At 37.4% G+C, this 19,459-nt stretch overlaps 1 protein-coding gene across 2 annotated transcripts; it reads right to left on the bottom strand.

Moving 5' to 3' along the window:
* Window positions 1–5,042: 5,042 nt before the first annotated feature.
* Window positions 5,043–16,029, bottom strand: lnpa (limb and neural patterns a). 2 transcript variants are annotated; one of them, XM_066686426.1, is made up of 13 exons: window positions 15,916–16,029; window positions 14,412–14,507; window positions 14,187–14,228; window positions 13,237–13,424; window positions 12,280–12,338; window positions 12,138–12,178; window positions 11,183–11,266; window positions 9,715–9,766; window positions 9,406–9,621; window positions 8,548–8,653; window positions 8,396–8,466; window positions 7,939–8,094; window positions 5,043–6,039 (listed from the first exon to the last, which is right to left on the bottom strand). In XM_066686426.1, exons 1-13 carry the CDS (start codon window positions 15,976–15,978, stop codon window positions 5,864–5,866), a joined length of 1,350 nt encoding a protein of 449 aa, XP_066542523.1. In that variant the 5' UTR covers window positions 15,979–16,029; the 3' UTR covers window positions 5,043–5,863. The 2 variants fall into 2 exon arrangements, with proteins under 2 accessions (XP_066542523.1, XP_066542522.1); XM_066686425.1 differs by having other exon boundaries at window positions 5,043–6,042.
* Between the last annotated feature and the right edge of the window lie 3,430 nt (window positions 16,030–19,459).

Consider the following 19,459-nt stretch of genomic DNA (forward strand, 5'->3'; position numbering starts at 1 on the left):
GTTTGTCTTCAGAGGGGAGAGGAGCAAAGGATAATTGTCTGCAGTCTAGTAAAACACAGTATAACTGCCACCACACTTGAGTGAGCTTATAGCCAGCGGCTCCCAGGGCCTCAGGAAGGGCCTAAGAGCAGTTAATGTTCCCTTTTATTTTAGAGGATGTGACACTTGTATCTCAGATTTATACCATGATACAGCAATTTCAGCCAAACAGATGGATAATGGTGTCAACGAGAGGAGGAGGGGAAAGCTGTGTTGTTGTTGGTGTTTTTGTGGGTTTTGTTTTTTTTTCCTGGAGTTTAGCGCAGATTGTTTAGAGAGCATGCCTGTGTTCTAACAGCCCTGCCTGCTCTCTCTCTCTTAATCTCCCTAATCTCAGCGGCATTAGGTTTGATCATTTTTGTTTGAAGGAGCAGAACGTGGCAGTAATGGCTTCCTAATAGCCAGAGCTGGGGACACAAATCCAGAGGCCCTGTTTTCCACCGTGCCTCCATAAGCACCACTGATTTATTGCGCTCTTTATGACAGAAAGGAAAATGATGTGCTGCAGGTATATATCAGCGCAGGGGGAGGAAATTGAACTTAGATATCATCTTGTCAGATGCTTAATGCTCTTCCTCCTGTCACATTCGATAGGGCCAATTTGGAGAATCCTGCGGAGGTAAAAAGAAGACAATTAACAATGACAGAGTGGTAATAGATGAAGCCATAAAATGAGGCTGGAGCCTGCAGGATGCTTCGTATGATTTCCACAAGCTCTCACATCGCCACCGACACCAGCCGCATGCTACAGCACACGGGGTGTGCAGGCGTTTATGGGCAGTATATCTCGGCGGGTAGATGCACAGTGTATTTTACCCATGAAAGAGGTCAAGGGGTTCAATGAGCCTGTTCTGAGACATCAGATTGCACATGTGCAGTATAGCAGCGCTGGGTAATCCTCGTAATTATTGAACACGTTTTTGCTAGCTAGGTAACTGTTTCGTTACATTGATTTCTATTGCAATATCTTTCTGAATAACAAAGCAGAATGAATCAATGGCTCAGATATTACAGAGTGAATGTAGTGTAAATTGTGTGGAGTCATAATATATGTGAAGGTCAGCTGTTGCATTCATTGAATTCACGGATGGCAACACAATGCAATCACACTTTATATCAGGAACCGAACAGAATCACAAAACTAGAAAGCAACTAAGAGGTTGGTTTGTGGATTTGTTTTTTTCAAATTATGCCCAATAGATTAAAATATTGGAATAGAGAAAACAAAGGAAACATACAATAATAAACAAAATAGTGCTTATTATATGTTCTATATTAATACTAGTAGTACACTTTTCCACTTTAGTCTACCTTAGATAGTTTGTGTTTAGATAAAGAAGAGAATGAAAGATATCCAAAATGAAAGTAGAAATACTGAATAAGTCATTTAACAGTTTCAAAAGAGTTTTAGTTAAGAATTATCTTTATTATGAACAATAGAATCATTATGACCTTCATATGTAAATATAGAAAAACAAATTTGGAAAAAATTGAGAAACATACACTGCCATCTAGTTGACGTCTTTTTCAGGGACACACTTATTTAAACATAACAACACATAGCCACATTCTGCATGTGTTACAATGTATAGTAAAAGAGTGCAAGTGCTGGACTGACTTACCTGCAGTGTGTATGTGTTGCTGAATAGAGCCGTATGCTGAAGATTTGCCCAATAGAGGAATGGAAGGAAACTCTGCTCCTAAACCGCACACACGGAAGGTGAGTTATGGCACTTCATGTCAATTAGACACAGTGGCCTTATTTTTCTTTTATTCAGTCTGGAATATTTTCTTCAAACTGCACATAGATGTCCTACGTCATGACAAATTTGATAGCATTTATATAGTTAAATAATCAGTTCTAATCCAGAGACAGCTGTAATGAAGATCCAAGTCCTTGCACTGACCCATAGACGGAACAAGAGCAGCATTGCAAGCTTAAAACGTAAGGACAATAGCATGCAAATGTGTCGATGGATGAGTTTTCCAGTTGGCACAGAGAGGTCAAGCTTCCTCTCTACTCTTCAGTAACTCCAAAGCGAGCCGTGAGAGATGATAACAAAGACTTGTGGCACCTGCCAACGTTTTTGCCCTTTTGGAGGTGAAGTTAGCAAGTGTTTATGAACAGTGTGATAAGGTGCTGGCATTTCTTAGTGTTATGATGCCTCTAAATATACTCAAAGAGCAAATTCCAATTTGAGCTACAGCATGCTGAATGACTTTCTGCTTCGGAGGAGCTTCCTGTTCCTGTTTGGTGATTTATGACAGGCCTCGGTGAACAGGGAGAGATGGACATCGGCTCGTGCCTAAATGTGTTTTGTGGTTTAAATGGTAATTCCTCTCGAATCAACATATTTTTGGCACCTCCTGACCTTTTTGTGAAATGAATTCATGCCACTCAACTCTGTCTTGTGGCATTTAAAGACCAGAGAGCCAAGAACTAATCGCTGGGTATCAACTGCTTGGAGAGCATCTCCTCATTTAGGCCACAGCACAGACACGCACTGGTATAATTCCCTAATCTGATTTTAATGTCTCCCTCAAGCAGCTAGGGCCAGTATCGCTCTGTGATGGCTTTGATAACGACGCAGTTGGCATCATCCGGTGGTGAACTCTAATATTCAGAGAGTGTTAATTGCTTTTGTGACACACAACTCGTTATTTTATAATTTTATATTATACTTTCATATCTCACATTCTCCTGAAGGAGCAAACGCCCTCTTGTAATGCAGCGAAACACAGATTGACACGGTGCAGTCCCGAGCTGAGAAGAGCATTCCAGCATGAGTGTGCAATGTTCTTCATTGTTCCCTTGAATAGCCTTGGTTTAGTATTCAGTACATAGATAGAGAAAGATAACGACAAGGTCTTCATTTTTTTTAACCAGAGAATTTTGAAACGTTGCCCCTTAAAGGCAGCAAATAGAAAAGTGACACGGAGGCTGCTCTTGTCTATTTTACTTATTCTGTGCTCCTGCGTTTCATATTCTGCCTGGAATAGCGTTGTTATTTTCCTCCAGGGTTCACAAGGCCATGCTCTTTCATTTCAACAGAAAATTGTTTCTCAGGATTTCAATCTTTGGCTGCTAGATATGACAAAACACAATATCAAGAACACTTATGTTTCTTATCTGCCATTTTTTCAGGGCATAAATAAAAGATCAGTATAAATTTGAGTCAAGTGGAACAGACTTGTGAGAGATAAGCATTTAAGAAAAGTCGGGACCCTGTGTGAGCCCCGCTGTACTCCCCTATTCCTGACTCTGAATTACCTCCGCACCGCTGCCCACCGCATCATTTGTCATCCTTGAAAATCAATTAGTGGCTCGCTGATAGCACAAAGCTGATGGGATCCTTCTCCTGAATGGACAAACAGGGCCCTGCAAGGCCAAAAATGATGTATTCATTTAGAGGTTGTTTTTTTTTTCTTACAGTTCGTACATACATCTGCGGTCGGTGCTGTGTCTGATAACATTTATGACGGCTGTCAGCAGACTCTTTGGAGTGAAAGAGGCTGACCACAGAACAGATCAACGTAATGAATCTCTCACTGTCAACATCTCCATTCTGTATATTCTAACATGTGCTTCTGTCCGCTACATCTATCTAAAAGCAGCACAGAGAGAGAAAAAAAATCGTTCTTATTCAGTACATCGATATGAATTTTGGAAGAGGATTATTCGTAACTGGAACGACAGATCACATCAGAAACAAAAGGCAAAAACGGATAAGACAAATGAGGTGAAGGTACGATGTGAGATCTGTATACATATGTATAAGAATGACATATCACACAGGACCTGCTTCTAATCACTCCATCTAGTGCTGACAGAAATTGTCCATGGAAGAGAAAAAAGAAACCTGATTGCACTGCAAATATGAAAAACTGTGTTTGAGTGGGAAGATTGTATACCCTCCTTAAACTGATGGGAATTCAAAACACACACAATGATTTTACTGACAGTGCAGTACCAAAGTGTCAAACGAAATAAATGTCATTCTGGAGAATGATGTAACACATAGCAAGGAGTTTGAAGCCGATATAAAAATGGAAAGCCCACATTTGGAAAGCCTTGCCCCCGCAGTATTCACAGCCTCCCGAAAAGGAGAATAAACAAGAATAGCCAAATACTCTGCCCTCAACAGTGGTGCAGCGCAAACGCTTGATCTGCATCATATTTGCTGGGAAAGGTTCAAATGTCCTATTGACGGGTTATTTTTTCCACAGCCTGTGCCACTGTCAGGGGTCAAGCCGAGGTGGAGTGTGCTGGAATCAGGTGCTACTGTCCTGCTGACAGTGATGCATTGCCACACTCAGAGGGTCATGTCTCTGTAAACATGCATTATCAAAACCCAAAGACAAATGTGGGAGGCTGACCTGAGAGAGGGAGAGAGCGCGAGTGCAAGCGAGAGAAAGCGAAAGAGCAGAGAAGAGCGTGTGTTTGTCAGGGGGCAATATGGGTAGAGATAGTTCTCTTGTTGCAAATGAAGAGGGTCAAGCAATCAGGCTGGGTTGGGCTTGTGTGTCAGTCCCATTATCTAACACTGTCTGAAATGATCAATGAGCTAAAATAAAATGATCACAAGCCAAAATAGGGCAGCTAATGAAAATGGACTGTGTTTTAACGGATCCTATTCATTGTCCCTCCATGTCAGGAAAGCTACAACACAGACAGGAAAGAGAGTAAGCAATAAAGCTACCCACTAACAGCCCTAATAACCCATTTCTACGGAGGACACACACGCCTTTCCCTCTCTAGGGAAGCGGGGTCAGTTAACCGTTCACCACCAAAGCTCAGACCCTGAGACCATCGTTCAACATACTCTGTATTGTCTAACAAGGTTTGTCTTGGTCCAAATTTCACTACAGTGCACCTTAAATAAAAAAATAAATTAAAAAAAAGAATAATCCCTGTAATAAAATCGAATATTTACAGTATTAATCAGTGTGTTTATGTTTAGGTGGAACTAGTAACAGACAAACGAGCACATGATTAGCGTAATGTTAAAAATAAAGTTTATTTGTGTAAAGTGTACCGGCCGAACAAAATACGTATGTACACATTTCTGCACAAATCCTATGCTGTCATTAAATAAATCATTTATTCTTTTAAACAGAAAAATCATATACAGAAAGGCTCATAAATATGATACTGCCCTATTTTCAGATACAATGATGAAATAAATAGCTCGAATTTGAAATAGCTGTACTTTAAACTTGTGTAAACATGTAACCTCTCTCTCTGCATGTGTTTAGAGAACTACAAGACTACTCCTATATTTAAGGCACTGTAAAAATGTAAAAAAAAAACTCTATAAATATATATTTTATATGGGATTACTGTACATAGTGAAAAACAGTGCATTTAATAAATCTATTCACAAAGATACAGTACTGACATTTCGTGTGTATTCATGGCTGAAATACACAATCTTATTTCTGTAACTAAAATCGTGAAAGATTCATGGACATGAACAGTTCTGTGACGTTATTTCATGGAGGAATTAGAATAAAAAAAAAAAGAATGTAAACTTTCAAAAAATATGCTAATCTACTGCTACTTAAATATAATGAATATGAAATAAGTGTAACATCCATGAACAAAAACACAACAAAATATTTAAGTTTTAGCACTCGACTACTGGCAGGTCAGAGTTCAAATCTTTGATTAACCGACTTGCTGCTACATCTCCCCCAGATTTAATAAAATATCACAAAGACAAGGAGAGGAAAACCAAACCATCAGTGCTCAAAGCACACTCTTACATTATACACACACACACACACCTTGGCCAAATGACTGATAGATTTGTAGAAACACTTCCTACTCCACCTCCATGGCAGACACGTCTTGTTCATTGTCCGATTTGTCCGGCGGGTCTGGGAGAGTAGTGTGGGGCTCTGGATCGCTGTGTTTCTCATCTTCTGATTGGGTTTCTTCTGCCTCATGCTCCCTAGGCTCCACCTCCTCCCCTGGACCAGAAGCCTCAGATTTACCCTCTGCTGAACAAGCAGGGCAAGAAGTAGTACAGTAAGACAACACAGATTTTAGAATGATGCAACTGAATGAAAGCTAGTGAAGAGACAAGCTAGTATAAATTTGTAAGGCTAACTGTCTCTGAGCTCACATTCACATTACGAGAAGCACTGACAGGTTTGTAGCAGTACTGCTTTAGAACGTTGTGTACCTTTGTGTTCAATATAAACTTTCAAGTGCCAGAATTTGGAAACAAAAACAGACAAGTCTATTTTCATCATATTTCCTGTGTGTAACAGTAGCAACTTCTGTTTTTTTTCCATTCTCATTAAGAAAAGCACATTAATTCATTTACAAAAAATACAATCACTACAGAACGAGAGAGAGAGAGAAAGAGAGAGTGGAGAGAGAGAGAGAAAGAGACAAACACTTGGGGGGCCAAACCCCAACAAAGTAGGTAGCGCTGCGGGAGAGCAACATAAAAGGATCCAAATCCCTTAATCACTCAGCAGATCTCTTCTCAGATTCAGCAGCAGATCAAGCAAATGTCCCTTTAGAGGCAATGAGCTGCAGGGATTTAGCCGCTGCATGATGCAATTCCCACACTAAATAAACTTATGAACACAGCACAAACTTAACAGTAAATCTTACACATGCCTTTATTTATTTTACCACCAACAACAAAAGGTAGTCATTGGGATATTCAGTGTTTACAAACTAAACTTTGTCATTCCATTGGCTTTAGGACATATTTCAATCTCCATGGTCAGATAATCAATACTGAAAGTGTTAAACACACACACACACTAAAATAAATAAATAATTCTCCACAGTATGAAGCATAAACCCACACCAGCAGGACTGAAATATTGTTAAAAAAAAATTAATAAATGATGTAATAGAGATTTTAAAATTACACATTCGTTAGGTATTAATGTGCCAATTTGATCACCTATGTTTACCATGTGAAGATGAATTTATATCTCTAATTTTAGTTTAAAAGAACAACACACACCACCTCAAGTTGTTAAGAAGGTCAACATACAATAATCTGAGCCAGCTCCCAGTTCTGAGCAGGAGCCCCTGAGTCTGTAGTAACCAGCAGTGTTCATTTAGAGAGTTAAAGTAAGGCAGGTTAATTAAAACTGCGAGTATTCTTTGTTTCTAACTCAAAAGTGCATTAGTATGACACACATTCTGATAATTAGCAAACCATCCACATTCTAAAAACAGAACTGGTGCTGCTGTGCAGTAAAGTATCCATGAGCAAGGTTTTCACTCATGTTCTACCACTAAAATGTTCTGTTTAGAGCGACCTGAGCAGATAATCTACAAAGTTACTTTATGTCAAGTATTAATCGCAGAAGACAGTGAATCTGAGTAATAAATGTATATTAAAATGTACGCTGTGCTAACGTCATACGGAGAAGGAAGCCAATGGAAAAAAATAAAATTTAACAGGTTTAAACACTGTTAATACATCTTTTTAAATGTGTAACCACAGATAAACAGCTCGGACCATAGTGGGGACCAGTACTGTTTATTTTACCGTTAATTAGTACTTTTTGGGAAATTACATAAAAACAACTTCTGCATTATTAAATCAGCTCAGATTTCACATATTCGGTAAATCAGTGTTGGATTTCTACGTTTAGAAATCAAATGTACATTTGGACAAGTTAAGAATGATTTTTACTTACTGATTTCAGATATTAAGCAGTTCCATAACTATGATGGAATACTGACCAAAGGTTATTGTATGTATTGCCATTCGGCAATTATTACTATTTCAACAAAAATACACTTAATGTTGCTTCAACACCTCCCTTTACGCGCGCACACACACACACACACAGCATCTCATCTTATATATAATTATTTAACTTCAAATTTCTTCCAGGATGGTTATATAGAGATGATACCTGAAGCAGATGCAGGGGCAACCTGGTCTGTCTCCAAGGCAACAGCAGATGGCCCCTGGCTCATCTTGCCTTCTCGGCTGAATTCTGAGAGACGAGGAGCTTGGGGGCGTGTCTTCCGGGCGGGATTCAGGAAGTAGCAGTAAGCACATCTGAACGCTGAAACAGGAGCCATATAACACTACTGATCCAGATAATCCAGGGCCACATTAATATATATGAAAATGAAACCCAAGCACATGGACACACTCAAAGATGCATAAACACATCAGATGGATAGACTATACTTGTTTGCATATTCAATCTGCCATGGCCCTCCTCCTGCTTTCAAAAGGCCAGAGATGGTCCAGGCATTTATGAGATCTATGATATACCGAGCTGCCAGAGTGTTAGAGGGCAAATGAAGGCACTGTGTTTGATGGAGACTGACAAAAGGATTCTGTGTTTCCCTAAATCTTACCGATGTATTCAAATTCCTCCTTTAAAGCCATGCCATTATGAGACAGACACTGCTGGCATATAAGGGCATATCTGTGAAAGATGGAAAGAGAAAATGCATTGAATTTCAATTAATTTTCCAGCAGAGGCTTAAGGGATTAGAGAAATATTTACCTGTTCTGTGGCCCATCACCTACTAGGTACTCAATGACCCTGTCCACTGCTCCTCTGTCTCTGGGCAGGACAGGCCTAGTCAGTGGGGGTCCAGGAGGGTGCATTCCTGATAACACATGCACACAATCTTACATTATTTTACAAGAACTCGTGTCCAAATATCCATGTTTCACTTACACCAAAAAAAGCCAGTGCCAGACCCCTACAGCAGGCAGTAAGCAATGATAAATGGACAACAGTGACAGATTTTAATAATGACTCAGGAATCATCCTCCCTATAGTTGGCTGTGAAAGTGTGAGCCTGCTGCGATCCTCAGTTCTAATTAATATAATTTAACATCAAGAGCGATCATAGTGAGATGACTGGTCATTTCTACCAGACTTGGCAAAGTCCTGATATCCTGCTGCTTATTAATTTACCAGCATATGGAATCGCTGTGGAGACTCCTTTGTATCAAATTACTTTTCACTATCAATTTTCTGCTAAATATGTGTACATAGATCAGCTACCTCGAAATGACTAATATTTACACTGCTGTTAGCAAAGGACGTTTGCAGGCTTCTTACATTTTTCACAAAAAGCAGTAAAAAGTCTAAAAAAACAAACAAACAAAAACACTTAACACCCCAAAAAAGGTGTGATGCAGTGATCCCCAGCTACAACTGTTGTGATTGTTAAACAGAAACAAAAGAAAGACTGTTGAACAATGATAGGTAGTGTATAATAGTTTAGCAAGATTACTGCTTATAAAAAAATATATACAGAAAGATATTAGGTTGTAGCCGTAGTTTTCATATGTTCAATTTTAATAACACAGTACATTTTTGAAGGAAATAAGGTGGGTAACTGAGAGTTACCCATCCCAGGGGTGCCTGTGGGGGTGGTGAGTCTCCGAATCAGGTTTTGGTGGGCACCAGCAGCAGTAAGGTTTCTCTCTGGGGGTCCACCTGGGGCTGAGATCAGGGCAGAGGTGGCAGCTGGGGTTGAAGGGGCAGGTGGAGGACGTGCAGCGGCTGCCGGGTTGGGAGTTACAGTAGCGGGAAGATGAGGAGTCACATGCCTTTGTCGAAGTTCTGAGACAACATTCACATATATTACACATTTTTAAAAATACTAAATAAAATGTATGGTACTTCTTCCTATGATTCACACAGACATCTTCTAACCTTGACCGGGCCTAGGAGTCATAGATGGTCCAACAGGTGTAGCCTCCAGCTCCTTTACAAAGAAATAGATCAATTAATGAAAAAGTATATATTTGTTTCATGAGATGTATGTCTCAACTGGCTTCAGAAGTCTGTGTAGATTCCTGAACAATATGGTCAAAATATATATCACAATATATTTCTTAATTTTGGTCAATACAATGTAATCCCTCACTACTTTGCGGTTAAATTTCGCGGATTCACTACTTCGCGGGTTTTTTCAAGGGGGCTTATGGCCGCTATATTGCGTATATTTAGGGAAAATCTACGAAAAGCGTAAAAGATGAATAGACAAAATATTTCATTAAATCCATTAAAATTTCATAAAATTCTTCTATATTTTTTGCTATTATTAGCCCATTGTCAGCAAAGTGCACAAATCTTTATGATTTTGATTTCAAATCCTTTTCCTCTTCTTTTTAGTTCATTTATTATTCTATTTGTTATTGATTTGAATAACGTAATAGACCCTGTGCGTCCTCTTGGTAGCAGATGACATGCATTATACTGCACAGTAACTTCTTGCAGACACAGTGCGTTGTAAGATGACCTGTGATTGGTGCAATTGGAGAGACGATGAATGTGATTGGTGCATAGATTAATGTTTTCATCTTTATTAGTGCACTGTAAAGTATTTATTAGACTAGGTGCCTAAAAATATCATTTTCTTATGGTGTGTAAATTAAAAGTATTTTTTTATTATTATTTACATGTATTAGACTAGGCCTGTAGGTGACAAAATATATCATTTACAAGTATTTCTTACGTACAGTACATGTATTTTTCATGTCCACATCCGAGTGAAATTTACTGATGCTAAATCACAGCTTAGGAATTACTCTATTAAAGAAACTGGTAGGATATCACATGTACTGTAGTTCCAGCTGAAAATCATTATAGAATGGCTGTTTAATGCAAAGGGTGGGTTGTTAATAGCACAGGGAGGGTTTTAAAAGTCCAAATACTCCTTAAATACATTTAAAAATATAAATCTTTCCTCTACTTCGCGGAAATTCGTTTTTCGTGGGTGGTCTTGGAACGCATCCCCGCAAAAAACGAGGGATCACTGTAATTAAGATATTGATATGAACCGTATAAAATCCACTGAAAAACTCCCATGAACAAACAAGAAACACAACATCACCATCAAACCAACCTACTGGCCTTGTCATTATTAGTAGTTTCAAACTAAATTTTAAATTGAGTGCACTGAACTGATGCCTTGTAATAAACGTCAGTCAGTGACAGATGTTGTAAATAATAGTGTATTGAAATACATACAAATATTATTTCAAAAAATTAAATATATATATATTAAAAAATATACATGTATTTCATATATACAGACACACAATTTTTATTGAAACATTTTATATTGCAATGTATATTGATATTGAATTATTGTCCAGCCCTAAGCTGAAATACTTACGATCTTTCTCTTTGAGTCTGGATCAAATCTTTCCAGAATAAGTTTGGCGGTTTTGTATGTTTCTGTCTCCATCACTTGTTCAAGCTGTAAAAGAAATACACCATTTCAACAAACTATGTATAAAGCACTTGAATAAAGACTGAATAAAAACCATAACAATTTTTGAAATCGCAGCAACACGACAGGGAAAAAAAACCCTTTGTAATAAACGCAGAACAAAAAGATTAATAAGCAGTTTAAATTGCTGCCAAGATCTGTGCTAAAGCAGAAAATTCTCAGGACAATTTTTACGTTTTATTCCATTAAACTAAGGTTTAACATTCATTTCAGGAAAAGAGCAAACAGTGCTAATTATTTAGATTTAATGAATAGAATAATTACAAGCCCTACTCTGATAATGGAGAGTGTGAAAATCCATCAGCTGTAATTATTGAAAGTTATTAGACATGACAGTAGATGACAAGCAATTTCTCAGATTTATTTCCTCCCTGCACTAAACACTATTAATTTAAAGCCGTTAGCCAAGCGCTTTAGCAAGTAAAGTCTCTCTGCCAATTAACTGCTGTCTGCATTGATTTCAGATTATTTATTAGGAGAAGAAATTATCTCTTTTTGCTAAGCGCTGAACCTCTAACTGTGGAGAAAAGGAGAACACTTGTGTTAGCATGAGCAGAGTGGTACCCTGCTGTCAAAGGTAGAGCTGAACGCACTACAAGGGCAAACCCAATGCATTAGCATTTAAGGTTAAGTCTCACATTACAGGAGCAAAGATGCTTGACATTTCTGAGACGGTCTGCACTCTGGTTTGACCCCTTAAAAAATAACTAGATTTTAAGTGTTCTACACAGGTATGAGAGTATTATTGGGCAGCAAGGCCACTGCTCTGGTGGCAAAATGAACTACAATTAGCATCAGTCTGAAAAAGAAGTGGCAGAGGACCCAGCACATTACTTACTATTCTTTTCTTCTCAGCTTTTAGGTCTTCCAACTTCTCGTCTGTGACACGACAAGAACATTTATTCTCTGTAACTAGTCGTGTGTCGTTACAAATTTATTAAATTTGAAAAAAGGGTGCTACATTCAAAAGGTTTATTTACCATTTCTTTCTGTCCGTTTTGAATATAAGGCAATTAACAGTTTCCTCAGAAGCCAAACTCTGCCGACAAAACATTAAGATCATATCACATTATGGTACAACAGTAATTTATTGTACATTGTTCCAATATATTTTTTTTATTAATTACCAAACATTTCTAATGGACACTATATACACACAATACCTAAACATTTTTTATATTTTAAGCATATTTTGCCTTGCAATTGCTTGTTGCATATCATACCTACTAACTATGCACAGGGTAGATTAAAGAGTGAAAAGACTTCACCAATATCTAGATAACATCTGCTTTGTTATGAATGTTATTTGAATATATTTCTAACGTGAACATATGGATATTAAGCTAAAAACAAAATCAGGAGAAAAAAAAACATGCTGTGGATAGTGTAAGCTGTTTTTTTTTTTGACATTTATAGGAAACATAAGAACATGGAATTTAGTCGACAAGTTCAAGCTGAACCCTGGGAATGTGTGTCATCTGTCAATAATATCTGACTACAGCACTCCAGATGACCACTGTTTTTTAACCAGATGAATAAGCCATTTATAGGATTTCAAGCTGAAAATTCCATAAAATTCCTAGGGGTCAAGTTTGTGTAATGTTTACTTGGAGCCCAGGTTTAATTTTTCTCCCATAATTTTTCTTTGTAAATTATAATAGTACTTCATTTATACTTGTTTCTCTTACAGGGTGTAAAGTGATATAGTAGCAGCTATAACTTTTTTCTGTGTTGGTAATCTTGTGCAGTTTGCTTTTCCTACAATTCACTTCATAGATTGAGCTTTATTTCCTGTTTCCACTGGAAAGCCACAACTTAAAGCCATGTAATGTTTCTTTAAAATGTTAAAAGGCTTATAGATGGTTATTATACATTTACACATGAACAGTCTGTCAGTATTTTAGTTTTAGAAATAAAAGGAACACCACAGTACTTACAGTAGAGGAAATATTAAAAAAGGTGATGCCACTATTAGTTTCCCAATCAGTTGCTCAGGGATGTACCAGATATAAACTATTATGCAAGCTATCGTGTAGAGAAGGGCTGAATAGAGAAGTAGCCTGTAAACCCATAGCTTCAGCTGCTTTTGATTCTTTTCTCTGTGCTCTTCAAGAGTGTGGATGTCCTGAAATTTATGACAAAAACATAAATATTCATAAAACACACACACATAATTTTATATATATATATATATATATATATATAATATAATAATATATTTAATCTATCATTAAATGTGTGACCTACTTTGATATATCTCACAATAAAATACTGTCATATTGCTGTTTTTGTCACATAGCTATATAACATGCCTAAATGTTATGATTAGAGACAGACTTTAGTAGCAGCTTTACAAGGAATATTTGGTCAATGATCCCATTATGCAGTTCCACACAAACAAACCACTGTGTGCCTCAGGCTCAAAGTCAAGCTAATCACTTTAGTGAAAGTCACACAGTCCCAAAGCTGCCACAAGTCATATGACTAGAGTTATTTGGTGGAATGTAATTATACTATTCATACAACATGCAGGTCATCATTTGAAAAGCAAACACAACATGTCTCTTCATGAGCAGTTCACTGTTCTCCAGTCCTACAGAAAGTGGTGTCAAATAACATCATTCCAAAAATATCTCAGAAAGATCCTAAAGTGCCTGAGCCACAGGACTAGTGTAGAGAGAGCCACACGTGCATCTGTCAGTCTAGTAATACATACAAGTCAGTTTCTGCCAGTATATAAGTACTAAAGTAATAGCTTGAATGTTTTTTATCCAAATACATGGCTATCAATTTATATTTTAGGACAAATACATTAGTAACATAGTTCATATTACCCAAACAGTCATAAGCCACAGGCCTGCTGTCTTAGGTTTTGATTAGTTCTTACCTTATCAAGCCCCTCCAGTACCTCCACAGTGGTTGGTTTTGTCTGAAACACGAATTAAAATTGTCCCCGTAAATCTCCATGCACCATGTAAACATACACTTCACCAAAAATCTAAATTTGAGACTACACTTACTGGCCCTGTCCCTCAAGTTCATATTTACCCAGAATACATTAAAAAAGGAGGAAGGAGTCATGTAAAATATTAATCATCCACACGGTACATACCCTCCACCGAGATACTATAGCTCCCATCTTTGTGAGGAGCAAGTGCAAGACTCCAGGTCTCAGCTCGTCTCTTAAAACAATGATAACCTTCACAACCTGTTAAAACAATATATTCATTTCAAACCAGTCATGCAACAGTAAAACACAGATATACTTTCCCCCCCCCATTCATCTCCACGCAGGCTAAAACCAAACACTGCGGAACACCACATACATTTTGAAGGCTGGCTGATTTATAACATGACACTAGCTCTGTGAGTGCTATGAAGGACAAGTAACCCTGTGCAACAGATGCTGAATTTGGTTTCCCCCATTCAGCATGCAATTAATGACTCAAAATACCAGCAATAGCATGAGAAGCCCAGTGTTAAGGCACACAATCTGTCAGCTGCAAAAAGACCTCGTAATAAGACACTCCTCTCTATTTTAAACTGTAGAGTGTCCAAATGATTCTCACTTAAGCACTGGAAAGTGAAGGGGCTACTACAGCAATAGGTTCACTACAACTAAAATGGTGGAACTACCAACGAACAGGGAGTGGTTTTGGTGGTTTATGATAATAATATTTTTAAATCTCTGCACAAATTAAGTAATTCAGTATTATGAATTAAAACAGGCAATGTTCCAGAAGAATTGGCCTTGGTCAAATTTATTTACAATGATGTGATGAGAAAGAAATAAAAGTGGCATCTGTAAAAGCTTTTCCAACTAAACTTTATTATATAAAATGTTTAGAAATTAACTAATTATATGATACTGAAGACGCTGGTTTAAAAAGGTGTTTAAATATACATTTTGGGCCTAAAATATGAAAACATTCCTGGTGGATTGATAATATACGGGCTAGATAATAGATGAAAAAATACTTGCCTTTTGCCACTCAAGATATACAACCATTTTACTACAGTGAGTGTTACATATAATATTGTATTCCATTAACGGAACTATAGCAAAGACGGAACAAAAAGCTGAAATTTAAGGGAACTATCGCTAGCTATGATGCGGCTACACACGCTCGACTAGGGTACTCGTCAAAGCCGTCATTTTACTGTAAGATAAACTAAATTTAGACCGTTTATCTCTCTTACACGGGATTTTAATGGCTAATGTACTGGGTGGATTGTATTAAACATGTCTACACCTTCGCTAATATAACTTTCCAAATATCTCGAAGCTACTTAATTATTCTGTAGCCAAGGAAAAGCGAACAGAGCGAGCCGTTATTAAAGCAGCCCGTTTTTTTAAAAAAACGGAACAGCAGAGAAGCGGGTGGATTGTAAACAAAGCAGCATTATCCAGTGATGAAGAGTCTCGAGCGGACCGTGTCCCGGACCACCGCACTAACCCGGGGGGCTCAGTCCAAGCTAAAGCTAAAAATGAACCGCGGGCAATGACTAGGAGCCGCAGCTGCGCTCGCTTCTCAAAACAGCGCGGTTTTAATGTGCACCACCAAAATAAATTACGCTCCTAAAACGTAAATGAAATGTCTCCAACTGCAGCCTACCTCTGATCTGCAGCTCACTCCAACCACCGAAGCCCGCTGCACGGTATATGTCATCAAACACATCCCACAACACCCCGCGGCAGCGAACTTCTGTGTTTGGGTGGTCACGTGATGTTCACTTCCACGATGGGCGGGAAAATAAAGTGAGGCCTTGTTTTTAATCCTTTTTATCACAGAATATGAGCTCGACAACAGCACAAACCTCACTACACAACACCGAACAGGAAAATATAGTCGATTTCGGCCGCAAAATCTAAATGCTTTATAAATAAATTACAAATAGAATTTTAATAGCATATATAGATCAAATAATATTAATGTATGTTCTTGAAGCAAGAAAGATTTGTCACCACTGAATTCACATTTTGGATTATAATATGTACCAAATACGTGTGTGCAAACTATAAAATCAGATTAATTGCCACAAAAACGGACATAAAATGCTTCTGGTTAATATAATCTGTGGATTAATGGATTCTCTCATTTGAAAAATTATAGGGGTTTGCTTTCTGATTGATGCGCTTGATTTTTTCTTATCTTGTAGCAAGCTATAATCAACTCATACAGATGGTACGTTCTACAAACGACTTAAATCAAAGTTAAGCAGGTAGGAATATGTGTTTCATTCAATTAATTTGACACAACTGCAGAATTTAACAGTAGGTGCCCCAAGATATTACGCAGAAAGGTGTCTAAACTGGATTATTATAATACTTATATAAATAAATATAAAAATGTCATTTAATTTAGATGCAGGTTTCCTTATAACAGCCTGTGCAGGTTTCAGATTAATACCAGGTTTCAGATTAACTTTTCTACAGCACAAGGAAAACAGCACTTTTGGCTAACCCATATTTAATTTTATTTATTTATTTATTTAACGTTACACTTATATAGAGCCTTTCTATAAACCCAAGGACGCTTTTCAATCAACACTCAACATTCAATCCACACATACACTGTGTATACAATTTCTATGCTTTTGGACTGTAGGAGGAAACCCACGCTGACACAGGGAAAACATGGAAACTCAACCCAGATGGGACTTGAACCCAAGATCCCAGCGCTGAGAGGCGAATGTGCTAACTAAGCCACCGTGTATATAATTATACTTATCCTTGAAATAAAATAATTAAAAACTTTGAACGTATACTTCCTTCTTAAAAGGAGTTATAAGTTACAAGGAAAAATACTAAAATATGTAGTGAAGTTTGAAAGTGAAATGAAAGTTCCTGACTGGTTATTTATTTTCATCAAAATGACATATTTAAAAACATTTTTAAGGAAACATCTCAATGCCTTAAAAGAGGCTTAGATTTAACTCTCTTTGCCTTGATTATGTAATGCACGGATTTATACCTCTCCTGTTCACATGCAGCTCTAAAAGCACACCACAAATTTTGACAGAATTTTTAACTTTTTTGGCGTAAGAAACACTTGTTTTCTGAATGTGCCCTGTTTGAGGCCAGGGTCCTGGATTTATGAACAGAACGGAACATGACACGTGATTTCACCACAGGCACTACATTTCCCATAATGCTCCAGCGTTTTGTTTTGTTTTTTTCAAAAGCTTGAGCAGCTCACGCTTTCGGCCAATTTCCGTTTCATAGTTTGCACGGAGAACATTTGAAAAAAAAAACGTAATTAAATATATATATCAACAACTATGCGACAAGGCTCACTTCAGTATATTTAGGTTATAGCAACTTATGACCTTACAACCTACCACAACTTTGTACACCACAAAAAGGTATTGCATGCCTGCAGTTGGCGCATGAAACACCACCCAACTATCTACTTGTGCATTTTAAAGACTGGCGTTTATTAATCGGTCAGTAGATAATGTCATATTAAATTAGGATCCGCAGAAAGATAACAAAATTCTCTTACACTTTTTAGTGCATTTTGTGTCAGAGGAAATTGGACGCATTATTTGGGAAATGGCACAAAACTGAGAAGATTAGCGATCTTTGTATTTTTATTTGTTCAAGAATGTGCACATAAACAGAATAAATGCAATTAAAATGCTTTAGTGCTCTTCATCGCTCATTCATGGCAGAGTAACGCCCACATTTGTGTTCAAATATAAACTATTTAATGTTTCACACTCCTTTTACTGGAGGTACATTTGTCAACTGAAATGCAAGGAGGGGCGCAGTACTGCCCCTCTAATTCCTGTGTGCGCCCCAGTACAACGCGTAGTCTAGAAACGCCCATTTGAGACACTCTTTGGAACACTGGATTTTTAAAGCAAGCATGTTCAGCCACTATGATAACTGCTTATTTTGATCATGATACAAGTTCTAGTGCATAAAACACATATATTAACCTGGTAACAAAGGAAAAATGTATTGTCACTGGGTCTTGAAGATCATGCCAATAATTACATTGTTTTCCCATTTTATTTATTTTATGTTCGGTTATGTGATATTGGAAATCAAGTCACATACACTGTATAACACTGATCCCCAAATTATAGTCTGAATGTGAGTCATTTTAAAACGTTACAAACATTTTTAAAATGGCTTTAATGATGCTGATAGCATTGGTGCTAACACGTATTTTATCGGTCCAATACAAAAAATGTTTAATCTTGTCTAAATTGCACCCGAACCATCCCCCTCCTACTCTATGTTCGTGCCTTCCCATAGAAGAAAGCAGTATTTATTTCAGCGATCAGACTTGATAGCCAACATTTTAGCTAGCTAACAAATTGTTGCAGGTATGAACAAAAACGACCGTTATTTTACGCTTTTGTACAGTGATACAATAGAACTGACGAAGGGGCTTATGGCTATCAGGAAAGAGAGAGAACCTTTGAGAATGTAAAACAAATGCGGGCAAGTAACAAATACGTCTTGTCTGAACGCTGCTAAATTTAAAAATAGGTTTGAGAAAACAATCAGCTGAACATGGTTGAACTAGCTTATACTCATCAGTATATTCCTCTGTACGAAAATATATGTTAAGTTATAGCAACAATTTTATTTATACGGTCTAAGTTTGCATTTATTACATTTTACAATTGGCTTTCTTCAAAATTTGTATTCATTTGGACAAAAATTATATTTTCCCACTTTTGGGTCCTCATTATGGACGTTCTTCTCGCTGGATGACCGCATAAGTTAACAAGCTATCTCATTTAAACAATATTTAAGTCTTATTTAATAAGTTAGAGTTAAGTAGAGTATATGTTCACCAGACTTGAGTTATTTCTAAATGACCCTTCGCAGGGTTTGTGATAAGGGTCAGAGTGTCTAGGACCGCTCAGCACCACGGACAGCAACATTGCTGTATTTCTTTATCCGTCTGCAGGCATGTTTTTATGTGTGAAGATTTTAAACGTGTTTAAAGATTTAAAACATCTGTTGCCACATTCGAACGTTGACAACGTGTTTGCCGATGTTATTTATCTTTTGAATAAGGACCTCGTACTATGGTCACCAAACAAATGTGTTACTATCTTATTATCAGCAGATATTTAGCAGTTTTAAACATGCTCTTCATTTTATAAAAGTGTCGTATTAAAGTTACTTCAGACATT

Source organism: Hoplias malabaricus, chromosome 12, assembly GCF_029633855.1.
Source record: "Hoplias malabaricus isolate fHopMal1 chromosome 12, fHopMal1.hap1, whole genome shotgun sequence".
NCBI lineage: Eukaryota > Metazoa > Chordata > Actinopteri > Characiformes > Erythrinidae > Hoplias > Hoplias malabaricus.

Coding starts and splice junctions, on each gene's coding strand:
- lnpa (XM_066686425.1), bottom strand. CDS start 15,978: ATGTGTTTGATGACATATACCGTGCAGCGGGCTTCGGTGGTTGGAGTG. Junction 8,095..8,395: donor GGAGGAATTTGAATACATCG/GTAAGATTTAGG, acceptor CTCCTGTTTCAG/CGTTCAGATGTGCTTACTGC. Junction 6,043..7,938: donor TGCCCCTGCATCTGCTTCAG/GTATCATCTCTA, acceptor CTGCTTGTTCAG/CAGAGGGTAAATCTGAGGCT.